At 36.4% G+C, this 17,710-nt stretch overlaps 1 protein-coding gene across 1 annotated transcript in view; it reads right to left on the bottom strand.

The window, feature by feature from the left end:
* The window catches only part of LOC121327216 (netrin receptor DCC-like), a 63,841-nt gene that overhangs the window by 36,610 nt on the left and 9,521 nt on the right, over positions 1-17,710 (bottom strand). The window contains exons 4-5 of the mRNA XM_041271104.1: positions 4,744-4,900; positions 524-678 (exon numbers count right to left, since the gene is read on the bottom strand). Coding sequence (XP_041127038.1) covers positions 524-678; positions 4,744-4,900 — 312 coding nt within the window. The remainder of the gene's footprint in view (positions 1-523; positions 679-4,743; positions 4,901-17,710) is intronic.

Genomic DNA, 17,710 nt, shown 5'->3' with positions numbered 1-17,710 from the left:
GGAAATAGCATTTGACAATTATTATTACATTATGTTGGAACATTTTGCAATTATTATTATTATTATTATTATTATTATTATTATTATTATTATTATTATTATTATTATTATTATAAGTAGTAGTAGTAGTAGTAATAGTTTTATTATTAGTAGTAGTAGATGATAAGCTTTAGTAATAAATGATAAGCTTTCTGTTATTAGTAAGTTGGAGGATTCCTATAAACTCTTGGTAAATACTTGTACATGACTGTTTATCAAAAACAATAAACTAATACATGTCACATTGGTGAAAAATTGCCATGGACAACTTGAGCACTGCTGTTTATGACTTTTACCTTAAATACTGTACCACAACAATATGTATTATTATTTATCAGTCAAATATGGAGACTTTCAGCAACTTACCTTTTGTCAGGTTCTGTAAGCACAGAAATGCTCCCAATATAAAAGAGCTTAGAAACGACACAAAGAAATGTTGTCTGAAAACATAGCCTTACATTTGTTTGTTTGTGTTGGTACTTACATTCAGGCTGAGTAGACACTCTGATAGGCTGTGAGCTCTCTCCTGGGCCCTGTTCATTGTAAGCTGCTATTCTGAAGGAATATGTCTCCTCGGGCTTCAGGTTTCCCACTGTGAGCTGCAAGGTGCCGGACTGTGAGGTGTTTGTGGCTCTCTCTCTGAAACAGAACAGCAAGAAGAACAGCATTCAGTACTGGCAACCACTGGTGCAAAAGACAATCAAATAGACCTGTAAAAAAAGTTCAGGGAGTTCAATTTAAAGTTTCAATTGAAAAAAACAAAACAAAACAAAAAAAAAAAATGTAATTCTGTTAATGTCTTACTGTTGTAAGGCTTCTAGAAACAAGACCTTACTGACATGCATAATGTATACAAACAGTATACAGTATAAATAAGAATGTTTATTATTATTATTATTATTATTATTATTATTATTATTATTATTATTATTATTATTATTACACAAGAGGAATTAAATTGTGTCCGTGTACAAGAAGTGCCAAGGATTTTATTATTTATTTATTTTATTTGTAAATTCTCCCTCCTCTTGAGGAGAACATCATTGAAATAAGGCCTGCTTATGCCAAAGTGTAAGAATTTAATTTCCTTGTACATGTAAACCATTCCTGTAAGAAGATAGTTAAGACATGTTCAAAATCTAATTAGCGGTCCTGAGGTATAACAGAAAGCCCCCTGTCTACTCTCTTTAAAATAAGGATTAATAATGTACTAGCAAATCGTATTTATTTTTCCTCTTTCTGCCCAAACCGATGCTTATTCCTCTATTACATTCTCTGCTATTGCATGATGTATCTGAATGCAAAATGATCCTGTCAGAAAGGAATCAATTTAAATATTATAGCCCCACAAAGTAATAGATTAACTTAATATTGTATTATGCAATCGATAGAAACATGCTGGCTGCTGACATGCTTTTCCAGCCAGATATCATTTTCAAAAAGCTGAAGCATTTTCAGCTGTTTGGCCAACTAGATTAGCACCTGAGACAGAAACATGTTTGCAATGCATTCTGGAACAGTCCAGCAGTTTTCCATATGGTGTTTAACTGACACCATACTTCTTCTCAAATTAAATTAAATTTTAAAGTAAAACTAAGTCAACTAGACAAACACTTCAGAAAGCATTCATACCTAATGCGCTTTCTGAAAGGACCTCAAAGCACTTTTTTTTGCCACAAATCCTCTAACCTCCACACTACTTCTCAATAGGAACACCTATTAAAAGTCGCAAGAATAGAACCGTGGTTAGTCCGCCCTGTGTCCTGTACATAAGTAGGTACTGCTGGCTCAGAAGCATTTGCTGGCTTTGAAGGAACAGGCATTATGTATTATGGTTAATTTTAAAAATGCAATATGCTGCATCCATTTGTATCATATCTAACCATTTCTATTGAAAAATATGTTCATGCTTCATTAGAAGGAGCCCTTTTTTAGTTTTTACACACAGTATAAGATGCACCACACAACCGAATCCCTGTGTATACAGTACATTAAATGGGGCCAAATCAAACTAACATGAGGGCCTTTTAGATGTAATTCAAGCAGAAGAAATTATCATTGGTATAACTGATGGGAACAATGCAAAGTGCCCACGTGATAATCACTGAACATTTTGACATAATGGGTGTGCTTTCAGACTGCACTTGAATTTATCATAGTGGTGTATCAAATTAGTGTGTACGTTGTGTTTTTTTTTTTTTTTTTTTTTTTTTTGTATTTTAGCAAAACAGCTGAAAAATTATTTTAATTCAACAGTCTTTGTACTACAGATCAACAATTTCTTGCATGTTAAATATTGTAAAATAAAGTTAAGTTATAAAATAAAATGCCCTCAGTTGTTCTATACACATTTTCTTTGTGTGTAGAACATTGTGTGTTTTTACATTTGCCATTTTTATATCTGTGTGCAAGTTTTAATAGTGCATTGAATTAATAAGGGTGCCCACATACTACATTGTTTTCAAATGTTCAGATCTCCACAGTTATCAGTGAGGTCGTTGTCCAGCAGCATTATCATTGCTGATCCTTTGTTTGAGCTTTATTAATACTTCTGAAAGACTTCTCTTTAGATGTGCAGTATTTTTTGTATTTTTTTCTTATTATTTTGCATTGTGTTGCACTGAAAACCTGTCAACACTAGAACCGCCAGGTTTATGCTACTACCTAGAACCGCCAGCAATAGTCATTTTGACGGGTACATTTTAAACAGCTTCGATATGAAAATGAAACACAAACTATCAGATACAACTCAAAAGATTTATTTATGAACATCATATCTAACATTTGCATAGCAGAAACATATTTAAATGAAAAAATAAACATAAAAAGGCTTTATTTTCAAAATTAGCGCATATAATGTATGATGTAAACAAATGAAAAACTATAATAAAATAAACATTTCAAAAGAAGATATTGTGTAAACAGATGTAAACTGCTATATGTACATAAAAAATTGTAAAAGCGAAGTAATTATTTACAAAAATAACATAAAAGTCTTTTTTTTCACATTTGCCTACTGCATAGCACGACTTCAAGAAATGAAAATTATAATAAAATAAACATTTCAAAAGAAAGTATTGTGTAACCAGCTGTAAATTCATTATATGTAGGCCTACTTACAGAATTGTAAAATCGAAATCATTATTTATAAAAAAAAAAAAAAATTACTCCTTTCACATTGTGTAACGGGAATGCACATTCAAGGAAACATACTTCAAAGTAGCCACCATATTAGCACAATCCACACAGATGTAACGCTTATCAACTTGTCGTGTGCATTTACCACATGCTGCTCTTTCACACTGGGCACAGATATCAGACGTTTTATTTTTATTGCATTTAGTTACCTGGCATTGTTTTCTGTTGCGTGTGTCACTTGATGTACACTGTATCCAGGTTGAGCTGCATTTCCCTGCCGCTTTGCAGTTTTCTGATCGAAATGTTTCTGCCAAAGCTCCATGGCTAGCATCATAAGATGATATTTTCCCCTGTGCATTCATTGTACATTGACAGCTGCCATGTCCAGTACATTGTAAAATACATTAACTGGACACCAATGATTGCTTTCACAAAGTACTAAGTTTTGCGTAGTGGAAACTTTGTTTGACTTCTCACTTTATTTACTGTTCCAACCTCTTCAACTGTTTTGATAATTACAGTGAAATAAAAAAAATGTCATTGGTAACATTCCTTTTCCTAAGCACGGTTACATCAGCCTAAGTGCCACATTGCCACCCAGTCTCTGACCACCTGGACGAGTTTCATCTTTGTACAGGTAGGGGTAGGGTTCGCTGCCAGACAGAATTTAATCCAAAATTTCACAGGTTTGTTTGACGTGTATTGTGTCCAGCGACACCGTGCTTTTGTGTCCAGCGAAACAGCTGCTTGTCCATGTATTGTTTTATGTTTAGCTTGAAACAGGCAATGCTGTTTTCAGTGAAGTTGTTACAAATTCCTGCTGTCAATGCAAATAAATCTACAGTTGCTCTCAAGTCAAAACACAAAAATATCAAGATTTCACAAAAAAATCTTGTAATAGTAATATTATAAGACAGTAGACTATGTGCTCACGTAGACAGCCAGATGGCAGCTCTCCAAGGAACTGATAAGATTACAATAGACATTTGCATAGCACATATCTAGACTTCAAGAGCAATATTTTATTCAAATACATACTGCTGTAAACTCAGTGGAGGTAGAGATAACAAACTGGCTTGTATACAGATACAAAATAGCGTACTGTAGGTTATATTGACAATAAAAGCATGTATTGTAGCACGCCGTCAAAATGACTACTTTTGGCGGTTCTAGGTAGAAGTGCTTGTAACTTTTTTATTTTTTATTTGTGCGATTCTGACTTTCAAACACTGTCAGGATATTTAATATATGTATTTATAAAAGTCAAGAACAGACAACCACAGATCTTTAACACACGCAGAGTAATTTAAATTTTAAAAGTGAAAACCGTCAAAATGACTACCGTGGCGGTTCTAGTGTTAAACTGAATAAACTGTACATCTCATTATTGTGTATTTGTGTCAGTGTGTGTGATCTTGCAGCTGTGGCTATTATGACTGTGTTAATGTAGGGCATATTTTTCACCTCCCAGTGTATTATAGAAAACCATATTTTGTACACTCTTGGTGTTAAATCAAAGTGAAAGCAAGGATGGCATCTAACAGGCCCTTGGCATATCCGTCTTACCTGTTGGTGCCTTCTCTGGTGAAGTAGACAGTATAGGCCTGGACACTTCCATGGGTCTCCACAGGTGGGCGCCAGCTGAGACGCACAAAGCGGCTGGAGACCAGGACAGGGACCACATCTCTGGGGGCAGAGGGGAGGGCACTGGAGCTTGGGACAACTGAGGGGGTAGGAAAGGAGCCAGTCAGAGAGGTAGGAGAAGACACAGGGGTAGGCACTTGGGTGACAGGGGTGGGGGTCACCTCCACATGGTCTTTGGGAACAGAGGCACAGGGTACAAGTGCATGAGCAAAATGCATGATCACAAAGATAAGAAAAGAAAGAAGAAAGTGGACAGCTGTAAGAAAAACACAGTTTTCCAGCACAAACTTAAAATATAGGCATTTGTAAGGAAGAAAAACCACATACAAGTTTATTGTTTGTTTGATTTGTGTTTTTGTTTTGCTTTCAATACCGTTTTACTATGTGCTTCAGTTGGTTTATTGCTTTTTTTTTTTTTTTTTTTTTTTTTTTTCAAACATGCAGATACATCCACTAAGAATGCATGTTGCCTGCCTGTGTTTGAGGGTATTAGGAAGTGGTTCTGTACTGGGGGGAAAAAAGCATAATTTTATTTAGTAGTCACCAGTTATTTTTTTTTACCATTTTCTCCCAATTTAGAATAGCCAATTATTTTTATGATCAGCTCACGGCTACTGCCCCTGTGCTGGTTTGGGAGGGTGAAGACGAACACATGCTGTCCTCTGAAGCATGTGCCATCAGCCGACCACTTTTTTTCACACTGCAGACCCACCATGAAGCCTCCTCAGAGCTTCAGCGTCAGAGGACAGCTCAGCTCTGAGCAGCTTACAGGCAAGCCCGCAGGCACCCGGACAGACTACAGGGGTATCTGGTGCTTGGTGAGCTGAGGACACCTTGGCCAACCTAAATATCCTCATGGAACTCCCCTCTTGTGGATAAAGATTCCTACTTACAGTCTCCTCTGTTGACCACATTCTCCATCCCAGCACCCCACACACCTACCTTTACAGTATTATATCGACAGTCTCCATTTAGCTGCCAGTGTCCATTGTGACGACCTGCCTAGCAACTCCCTAAATAGCACTAGAAAATGTATTTTCCTGTGAAGAAATGCTTCAATGAACTAATTATAATATCCCCCCTCCATATACAGTATACCCATTTTCCTACACAAAGAACCTGATTAGACCTGGCATAAGCAGTACATAAATATAGGTTTAGCTGATTTTCAAACAAAATTACCACAAAATTTCACAAAAGTGGCTGCCATTTTCCCTAATTGCGGTATTCAATTGTAAGGATGCAACAGTCCAGAGCAAAAGACTAGAAGAGCCAGCAAAATTGGTTTTATGCAACTGTTTTTTTTTTCTCTCCCTAAGATCAATTCACCCCTAGGCTCATTAACAGTCTCTAACTTAATTCAGCTAATCAGTTCTTAAATGATGCCTTAATGGGTTAATTACTTAACGTTTCATTAAAATGCAAAAGTCTAAATTTGTCTGCATGTTCACTCAAGCCTGCTACATGTTTAGTGGATTAAACACTGTAAAGTGCTGTTTGGGGGCTTGGTATCATCACTGATCCTGTCCAGTGATTGTATGGATTTGACCTGCTTGCAAAACTAGCATCCAGAAGTGAATGTCCCTGTTGGTTCTGTATTACCTGCACTAACAAAGCTTTTTCTGTACTGTACCATTACTCCTAAATTATGCACAAGCTTTAAAGTCTAACTTCATTTTATAGTTCCACTATTCCTTTACTGCAGCAATCATTCTTCCAACTCTCTGTCTAGCAGTAATTTTTACCCCTGGACACTATCTTTCTCTTAGCTTCTTTAGAAAATAATTTATAAAAATCACAATAAAAAGAAGTCACGAATGACATCCCTTTGAGCTTATAATGTGATCTCTCTTATTTTTTGCAATACAAACCCATGTAATGATTCTGTTTCTGGGACTGCATGGACAATGAGCACAGCTTCAGTAAACAGAAAATGATAGTTATGTACATAGTACATGGATAGTTTGCCTGCTATCCATACAGAATCTCAATCTGTCCAAACAGTTTGATGCCAAGCACTATACTGCAGGTTTTGCAGTTTAGAGTTGCCATGAGTAAACATAGGCAATCACACTCAACAGCAGTCACTCTTGTCAATTCTGAACGCTCTCATTCAAAGCGTACAAGCTCTGGTGAAGGCTATGTATGATTGGCTTTAGAGAAAAACAACTTCTACTTTTTGAAAATCCCCAAAAATGGTAAACAACCTAGCTCTTTTGAAAAGTGAAGATGTGAAGAGGTCAAGCTATCTGTCCACCACTTTGAGCTTTGCCACCATTTAGAATCTGTATCACCAGTTGGTTGCCCAGAGCAACCAAGTTACTCAGGCCTCTAACATGACACCACAGGCTGAAGGTAAGCAATTGTTTAAACAGTGACAGCTTGTTAATCCTTTCCTATTACTTATCACCCCAGAACACATTTTCATAGGGAGAGGATAAAGTTCTCCCCCACAACAACCATATGTGGAACAGTAATCCATTAATGGAACTATTTGAGCAACATGTTAATTAAAATAATGCATGCTCATTATTCAATCATAACTGCTCCCCACTCAGCTGCTTCAATCAGCACCCTTGCTGCTTCCATGCAAATTATGCATACACATACACAAAGATACACTCCTAACCTTTTCAGGGATATCACAATGAGGCAATGGCAACTTATAGGCCTACATGTTGATTGGATGACCACAGTGCTCATGCTCAGACTATAAAAGCCTAAGGTAAATGCTTTAACTATGTGTAAATACGGAATTATAGTAGATAACCATTTTTAATAAAGAAAGTTATGTTTGATTTAATAATAAACAGGTCTTGTAAAGTAAATAATTGCATATATCAGCTAAAAAGGAAAGTGATGGGATCAGGATTGACAAAATAAGTGCCTTTTAAAGCCTTTGCTGTGTATCAAATCATGGATGAGGCTTATAGTTTTGAAGATTTCATTTTTCCTTAATTTCCTTAATTTCCTATCCTTGATGGGCAGTCACTTGGCTTCATGGTGATTCTATTCAGAAGCTGAAGGAATTAATACCGCAGCCATTGTGTCTCAGTTTCAACCCCAGTACTGCCTGCCTCTGTTATTCTTTCTGGCCTGACGTCACCCCTACAGCCTTCCTGTTCACAGTATACTTGGCAGAAGACCCTAAGAGAATCCTCCATTAACAACACCACAAGGAGATGAAACCCAAGAAATTCCATCAGAGATATATTATTCTACAGGGGAGTTGTAAATATTGACAAAACATGATTAAAGTTTCATAACCAGTACATAGAGTGTGATTTATTTATTTTCAGCTGCATCTTTTACTTGTCCACCATTTCTGTTATGTATCACACATATCTGCTACCAATAGTGTACATGTTAACAATCAAAATAATGTACTAACATCATGGGTCTACATAGGGCTTTTACTTAAATGTTGTATTCAAAATGGTCCATGAACACTATTGGTAACAGACATGTCTAATATGAAACAGATATTTGGGAACAGGAGAAAATACTGCAGAATGACCCGTATATCGTTCTAAGTTTATTTAATTTTTTCCCCCAGGAATTCGAAAGCCAAAGTACAGCTCAGAGTAAACCTTACAGTACCTGCTATAGGTCATAAGTTGTGACAACTGTATGTACCTGGGCATACAAAGCACATTGTTTCAGCTGAAAACATTCTGCTGACAGTGTTTTCAAACTTTTCTAAAAGAAGTAAAACCTTGAATGCTCAAAGTATAATTCTAAACATATAGCAAAACTAAAAGAAACAAATTGCCTGTACTATTTTTTATATGATTCTAAAGAAGTCAGCCCTTCATATATTTGATTGATCCATTGCATTAGATGTAACATTGCTCCTTATACTGTAGAGCTTGATCTAGTCTCGTTTAATGTGAAATTACAGGTCTGCCACCTACTTGGGCTGGGACCTGTGTAAGGGTATTTTGTATTTATTTTATAATCACAACCTGCCTTTGGAGCGCCTATAGGAGCTGGTTGTCACCTTGTGTGGTGAGCAATCAGCTTGAATAAAGTGCCTGAGGCCCCTAAAACAGAGCTGGTGTCTTACTGTGCACTTGTTGTATGTATATTTTTAGAGATCAAAAAGAATATGAAAAGAAGTCTGAAGCCTGTGAAAACAAAGCATCTGTGTTTTGTAATGATCCGGTCCGAGTTAATTGTAGGGTTCTAAATCAGGTTTTTCAAATGGGATAGTGCACCAATAATTACCTTACTGTTGCATTTATAACAAACACAGGAAAAGATTAATTGCAGAAGCAGACGTAATGCCTTTCATGTTGCAGTTCCAGGTGATTAAGTGCCACAGCTCCCTCACAAATCAATAAAGTGCACATAAAAAAATGGAAAGGAATCTGAAAGAAAATCCTTTTTTTATATGTTCAGTTATCAAGGGGCTGATAAGGATGCTTCTTGTGGAGTTTGTCATAATCTCTTGGCAGAGATTTTTTAAAGAAACAAAAAAGGAACATATGGTGACCGGAGAATCAATCTATAGAAACACTGGAAGGGACAGCTAATCCCAAAAGCCAAATTACTTTTCTTCGGTATCTTGAGGGTCACAATATTATCAAATAAAGACAAAATTGTACCCTATCCGCTTGCCAGCCCTCCCCCTACATCCCTCCTCATATACTTTATAAAGGGATGGACAAAACAGACATGGGCTGCCAAGACGGCATACGTGGTCATTCCACAATGAAATAAGGAACAGCTTATAAGTTACAGAACATACATATTAAAAAATACTATGTTATGGAACAAAAAACGATATTATATAGGGTACTGTGGTGTTTTTGGATGTAGCAAAGATAGAGATTTTATTAATATTATATCATTTTAAAACAAAAGGAAGGAAAAGAAAAAAATGCAGTACACAGGTGGTTTAAAGTCATGGTCATGTTACCCTTTTTTCTCCTTTAGCTGATAAAGTGGTAAAAATAAGAAAATAATCTGAATGTGATTCTTCTTCTTCTTCTTCTTCTTCTTCTTCTTCTTCTTCTTCTTCTTCTTCTTCTTATTATTATTATTATTATTATTATTATTATTATTTATTTCTTAACAGACACCCTTATCCAGGGAGATTTACAATTGTTACAAAATACTGTATCACAGTACAAAGTATCACATTCTAAAATATCACATTACAGAATATCATAATAGAGATAAGAGCAGTTATGAAGGTACAATAAGATCAAATTTAAGTAAGAGCAAAATAAAGAATTAGTATGGTATAAGAGCAAGTTTGACTAAAAGCAACTATAACTTATAGAAAATATTTGTTTATATGAGTAAAGTCCAGTAAGTATTAAGTATGATAAATTGATGAGAATGATTTCCCAATAAGAGCAAATACAAAAACATGCTTCTATATACCAAAGGTAACCGAGTACTTTACAGTTACTGCTTTCAATAGTCTGGCCAGTAATCTTCAGATCTGCATTCACGCTTAGAATTCAAAGTGTTTCTTCTTTTCACCCTTTTTATTAATTTAACATCAGAATTTTTCTTCTCTCCCCCTCCTATTCTGCACTAAATAAAATGAATTTCTTTTCTATAATTTGTGAATTCAGCCATGAATGTAATCAAGAATAGAAGACACACAAAAAATCCATAACCACGGCCTAGTCTGTTCAAGGAGGTTTGAAGGCCTGGGTTACTGTGTTCTGTTACTGAATACTGTCTGTCAAACTGTTGAAGGAAATTGGCATGTATCTGACCTTTTAAAGGGGTATTGTTATTGAATGGCTGACCATTGTTTGGTCAACTTTTATTTTCTAGTTGCTTTTAAACAGTATTTTGTTTTGCCTTTTCGTATTCATTGTTTTTATCACACTGGGTTTGTGTATGTTCTACCACACCAGGAAAACCATTGCTGATATCCTAGTGGCGGCCACCTACCACTACAACTGAGTTGCAATAACAATTGTACATATTGTAAATAAATCTTGCACACATGCATGGCATGGCAAAGACAACCTTCAGTCTCTCTCCAATCGCCACTGTCTTTTATTTATATATATATATATATATTATATATAATATATATATAATATATAGAATAGCGAGCGGAGAGAGAGAGAGAGAGAGAGAGAGAGAGAGAAAGATTCTACTTAAGATGAAAATATTGTACCTACAAAATAGTATAATCACCATTGTACTGATAACTCTACATGACCATTGTGAGATATTTAAATAGTTTAATTTTAAAAGCTTTAATACTAAGAAATTATGTTGTGTATATTTGGCTTTCCTAGCATTTCTACAGTTTTTGTTTACTCGATGTCTCTCTTGCTTGTCTCTCTCCCAATGACGGGACCTGAATAAGACTTCAACTCCCCGATAACAACCCTTTATGCTCTAGGTGAAATTACAACCACACCACAAATTATAAATCTTGCAGAAGATTCTTGTCAGATAAAACTTCATTTACCTTGCAGTGTTTGGCTCTACCTCAGGCACACAGTGTCTCTGTGAGCTAAATAAATCCTCCTGTGCTTTTATTTGATTTCATTGTATTGGGTTTATTTTAAATGGTGCACAAGCTGCTTATTTAAAAGTATTGGGAAGGTTCCATGTTTTCCAGCTTCTGCCTACAAGAACTGATAACAGGCTACTGTGTTACATGTATTAATTTAGTGCATCATCAAATAACATGTTTAATCTGTGGTTCTGTTGATTTTCTGAAGCAAACTGGTAAATAAAAACAGTTCTAAACCTCCTGTCTATACTAACCAACAGTAGTTGACAAGTTACTCTATAGCAGAGATTTGCATAGTCACTGTACCTACTGCTGTTTGTTGGTAGCATATCACATATAGATCAAGTGTCATATGCAACCAACCATGACTTCTGATAGGATTTTAGTGACTCCATATGTACTGATACATGATTTCTGTATTGACGTGTCTTAACCTATGTAATGCGTCAGGTAACACAGTACTTGGTGCAGTACCTCCAGACAGACAATATCAATGATAGTTTCCACATGCCCCTTAGAGCTTTCCAAGGTTTTTGTCTAGCAATGAGCTATATGAGCAGCTTGACTGGGATATCTAGTCTTGTGGTGTGGATAGGGGTTAAATAGCTAAGGTTGCCAATAAATAAATCATCTCTGCTGGACTGTTTGTTTTCACCTTTGCCCCAGAGTCACACTGCAATTTATGTCGACATCAACACTTACACCTGTAATCAAGTGCTTTTCACAACAAAACGCCTGTAATAGAAATATCTGTCTACGATCAAATTAACATGACATTAAACAAAAACTGAAAGGTACTACAGGACTGAATATTCATGAATTGCTCATCTTACCAAACAGACCAAACAACGCATAAAATGATAAGGAGTTATTTATTTGAAACTGGCTACATGCACATTGCCATGGCAACAGACAGGAAGCAGAAGTTAAGCAGAACCTTTAGTCCTCTGTGGGAATGATGGGAATGGATGGGTGAGATCCAGTAAGGTCAGACATTTACCGCTGAATACGAATCTGTCATGTCTAATAGATGAAGCACTTTATTTTTTAGATACTCTAGCTGCTTCCTGCAGCCAAGGAGAAAATAGAAAGACACTCAACCATGAATGCCAATCACCCAGTGTTGGCTACTGTGATCTATTTACATGTGCCGTTTATGTTGGATATATTGCATGACCTACCAGCAGCAGGGCCTGTACCAGCCATTTTACTGTGAGCAACGGATGTGGATGGCTGAGCAAATTAACATAGGTGTCAATAATTAAAAAATGGTCAAGGCATGAGCATTTGAATGCTAAGTACCTATTCCCTGGGCTTGAATCATGAATTTAACAAAGCATATTCCTCATTAACAATGCATATAAGGAGGGGTTGTGAACATATTTTACCGTATGAAGAAAATGAAGCCTTAAAAAATTGGAGGGACAATAAAAAGTCATGCCAGTAAAATAAAGTATGGATAATTGCTTAGCTTTTATGACTAAAGTTGATACACCTTGACCAGGTTAACTTATTGCTTTACTGTGCTGCAAAATGTTTAATATTCTCCGCAAATAATGTGTTATTATTTTACTTTTTGTTTCACCTTGCTGTTTTCCTTTTGACAGCTCTTTTACATGACTGATAGTTTGTCGAGGAATATGCACATCAATATTATTGTAAATTCATTTTCACTGTGCTGTAATATATTACACCAAGGCTTTTGCTGAAGCTAATGTTGACAGACATTGAAGTTTCCTGTGTATAAATCTTAGTCAATTTACTCCCTACCTTAATTTAGGTGGCTTTTGGTCTCATCTAATCTATATAACAGACTATTCTCCCAGAAAAATATAAACCACAGGTATAATTTTGATGAAACACTGAACAGTTGCATGTCCTTGTTTTTATTTTGTTTTTATTTTAATATTGACAAATATTCTTTATAAAATAGTGAAATTCCAAATGATTCACTTTTTTTTTTTTACCAGTTGTGGACAATACAATTGCTCACAATTGCCATGCAAGCAATAACACAGTAAACCTGAGATTTTCCCTTAGACACTCATTATGTACCATACTGAATGGAGACAGAAGAGCTGCCCAAATGAGACACTGTTTCAATTAATGCTTACGTCCAGGCATCGACTTCGCAATCTAAAGCAGGCTCATGATTGTGATGCCTTACCAATTAGCAGGCAAACTAAGGTCTACGGTTTCTACAGTAGGTCAGTTGAGTTACACTGTTTTAAGAGATAATTAGTTTAACTGGGCCAGTCAGCTAGGCACTATTAATTTATATACCTGTTCAAAACAGTTAAAATGAGACGAGTTAAGATGTGTTGTGGAACTCGTTCACACACAGGATCATCTACTTGACAACAGCACCCGCAGCATGTGTAGCACAACTCAGTTGAAGTACAGATCATAAAGGTTCAGCACTAACTGTGTACTGTTCACAGAATCAAACTGCCTTTCTATTTGCATAAGCATAAAGGAGGAAAAATATATAATAAATGAATATTTCCTAACATTGAAAACAGACTGCAAAAATTGCCACGACATTGGCAAGTTCAATCTGGTGAATCATTTGCATGTTTGTTTCTGGTTCTCTGTTCCTAACTCTGTGCATCAACAGTGTCAGGATAAGACTGTGTTCTCACATGATTTCTACACTGTTTACTTGCTAAAGAATTGAGAAAACAAACACCCAAAGGCACTGAAATCATTATTAACCAACAAGATCACATGTGAAATGAGACCAGTTCCTTTTAGTGCAGGCATCCCTGTTCATTAGTTTCACACTGTATCTCATGTCTATATACGTGAGTCTCCCTTGTGTGTTTCACGTCAACATCCAATTCAAGTTCCATAGATTCTTCACACAAATCTAACTTTAAGTAATAGTTTTTACTAGTTCAAAAAGCATATTTATTGTACTTATCTTATTTCATCTAGAGGGACTCCACATTCTGTGCCATAATAGTAACATATTTTATCCTGTCCTGAACCGGTCATCTAGTATTTTGCCCAACCATCTCTCTTACATGCATTAGTCACTGTTGCAGGGCAGAAGCCCTGCTGCTGTCAACTGTGTGTGTGTGTGTGTGTGTGTGTGTGGGAATGCAATGTTGGCAGGGATAGGGGTAAATCTATTCCTGCCAGCAATCATAGATGTGGCCATTCCCCAATTAGGTAATTGATGTTAATTGGGAAGTGATCACATGTATAAGGAAGGGAAATCCTTTGTCTGGTGGAGGAAGTTAGCTGAGTGTAATTGTTTGTTTGTGTACTTTGATTTCTGAACCTTTAGTGAAGGCTGCTGCCCAGCCTAAGGGTAAAAGTTTGTTTGGTATTTGTTCCGGTGTGTTGTTTAAACCTTTATTTTGGCCCTTGGGCCTTTTTCTTTTATTTGTGTGTGTTAATAAATGTCTGCACCAGCGCTTAAACTGCAGCTTTCTGTCTCTGGGTCTCTTTCCTTCCGGTAACCAGACTGTGCCGTGGCGTTACCTTGTCACAGTCACCAGATAGCTGTCATTGGACCTCTGGAATTTGCTGTGACGTTTACTGTTGCTTTTTGTGCAGCTTCAGTTTGTCAAAGGGTTGCATTTCTTAAATGTGAATCAAATAGTGTATAGAATACAGGGCTGTAGCCAGCCATGAAGAATCACAGAGGCACTTTCCCATGCACCCCCGTATGGTGTCGCTGTAGTCTGCAATGACAGTAAAAAGCACAGAGGCTATAGATATCAGCGGGACTTTTAATGTATGCATATAATGAGGGATGAAATGCAAATTGTTTTGCGGCAAAATAACATGTAAAAGGGCCTACATAAATAAGTATTGGTATGATTTTAACAGAGACCCATGCCTCGGGTGCCTCATATCTGGCTACAGCTTCAAGGCTCAACAGAGGGTATATATTTACTAGGGTACATCTGCATGCCACCAAAAAGTTGTAATAGGATGTTGGGGAAGGTGGGCTCTGTGATGTTGTCACACAAAATGTGAAAGTTGATGGTCAATAGGGAAGATGTAAAGCAGGCTTTTAGGATTCTATACTTGCATCTTCCACCAGCAATTAGGGACTGGGCCTTTTTAGCTGCAAGCAAACACTTCAGTAAAGAGCTACTGAATATCGTGGATGACAAAGGCAAAAGTTACAGAAAATGTTGTCGTTCATTAAAAGGATTTAGAAAGAGAAGAAAAGATGACTATTCTGACTTGCATATTTGCTGGCATCAATGTGAGCATTCAAAAAGCTTTTGGCTTTAAAAAGGGAATTAGAGGCATTATAATTGTAAATCTGACTTTTCAACACAAAGGGATAAAAGCCTTGGAACTGCTACACCGGCACTGCCATCTGGAATCCCAGAATCTCAATTACAATTAAATCTCAAGCAGGTCATCATGCGAGGCAGAGGGGTACGGGGCTGGAGAGACACCTCTCAGGATTAATCTCTGAATCCCTAAGAATTTAATTTGCAGATTATCTCTGGATCACACATCTAAATAATTAATCATTAAATAAAGCAAATATGAATCCGAATTGAAAAAAAAAATACGAGGGAGAGAGAGAAGCTTGGCAGTGAGACAGACTATTTTTCTCTGTCACTCAGAGATAAGATATTTGCATTCCTAAAGAAATTTCACCAATTTCCCTATGAGGGTTGCTCTTATCATTTTTGATCTGACAGATGTAAAATAAAAAAGGGAGAGTTAGCTTATAGAGAAGGCTAAGCTTCTGAAATGTTAAATATGATTTGGGGGTTGGTGGTGGTTGAGGGGAGGTTCATTTTACGAGTGAAAGAGAAGTGCCAGCTTTGATCTTATTAAAAGAGGATGACTGTTAATCAGCTTGCATTGCAGAATCAATTTGCAAGCTCATTACATAAATCCATATTAAACTATCCAGTCTGTATTGAACACGTATAACAGGATGAATCGAATGGATTTGATCTGCATCAGGCACAATGCCAAGGGTGTTGTCGTCATCGTCACCCCCCCACACACACACAACCCCCCCCCCCCCCACCTCCCCCCTGTTGTTGATCTGTCTAGTAATGCCTAAACAGTTATTAAATAATAAAAAAGGCTGTCTAATTATCCAGGAGTGGGAGAAAAAAGCCAAACAAATGCAGAACTGTTTTCATCCCTATTAAGTGTCAGTGTTGAAACGTTTTTCTTTACAAAAACTAGCTATCTTCCTCAATGGGAATGTCTCACCTGGGTTTTAGACAATTATTTTCTGGGGGTAGAGGCAATGCCCAAATGCCACAAAATTACACCAGGTACCATTGGCTGGTTTTACATAGCAAGCCACTACTTAAAATCATGTACTGTATTTCACAGTCCTCACAGAGACTTTGTTAATGGTTCAAAATTACAACTATTTCATATACTGTAATGTAAGAGAATCCAAGAAAGGAGACTAACAACTGGCTTTTTCCAAACCTTTTTCTCCCACATGCTAAAGGATTATACTGCAATACTACCCAGAGCACCATTTCAAGGTTATTGTATTGTATAATTTGGCTATGGAAAAAAAACAGCGTCATTTTACATCAACGACAGGTTTTAGACAATGAAACATACTTTATGGTGGGATCCCCAAAACATACCGTTATTGTGTAAATACTGATTGTTCTACAGTCCCAATAGAAGTAAATGTAAACAAACACTCACATTTACTACATGTATTAAATACACAATTCTGTGTTTGTGAGGGGGGATCTCCATTCAGTAAGAACATATATTTGACAAAGAGATTTTCCGGATCAGATTAATGTACATAAATGTATTAAATAGTGTGACAAACGTGAGAACATTGCAATTACGTTAATGTATTTTGAAGTGTATCCACAAAAACAATAAAATGTGTCTGTTTTAATGTTTCATGTTAAACAAGTTCACAAAGGGTTAGGGTTTGTAAATGTAGTCATAATTTGCTAAAAATATATCATTTTAATGGTCTTACTCCAAATGAATATAGAAGCCATCAAAGGGAATTTCTGCCTGTCGGTAGAATACATTAGCAAGGGTTATAAAAGCAAATTCACATTTATGTCAAAGTAATTGTAACTAACAATTCCATAAATCTTACATCCTTACATGCATCTCAAATGTACAGTTTTTAAGAAACACATGTTACTGGAGACTTGTATTTTCATTTGAAGATGTGATGTCTGGAATTACTTTAGGTTAAAGGAAATTTAGATTCTAAGCCTTAATCTGGGGTTATCCCATGATCACGTCACCTCGGCAGTGTCTTCTGGGTTCAAGCACGCTACTGGCTAAAAGCATGGCAGTCAATAGGGGAAGCAGCTGATTGGTTATTGACAGGAAAGAAGCAAGTGAAGGGGTGGAAACAATTTCACTCTCCAGATGAAATGACCTCAAAGTGCAGCATCAGAT

This window comes from Polyodon spathula, chromosome 2 (assembly GCF_017654505.1).
Source record: "Polyodon spathula isolate WHYD16114869_AA chromosome 2, ASM1765450v1, whole genome shotgun sequence".
NCBI lineage: Eukaryota > Metazoa > Chordata > Actinopteri > Acipenseriformes > Polyodontidae > Polyodon > Polyodon spathula.
This window is presented reverse-complemented; position numbering and strand designations above follow the sequence as displayed.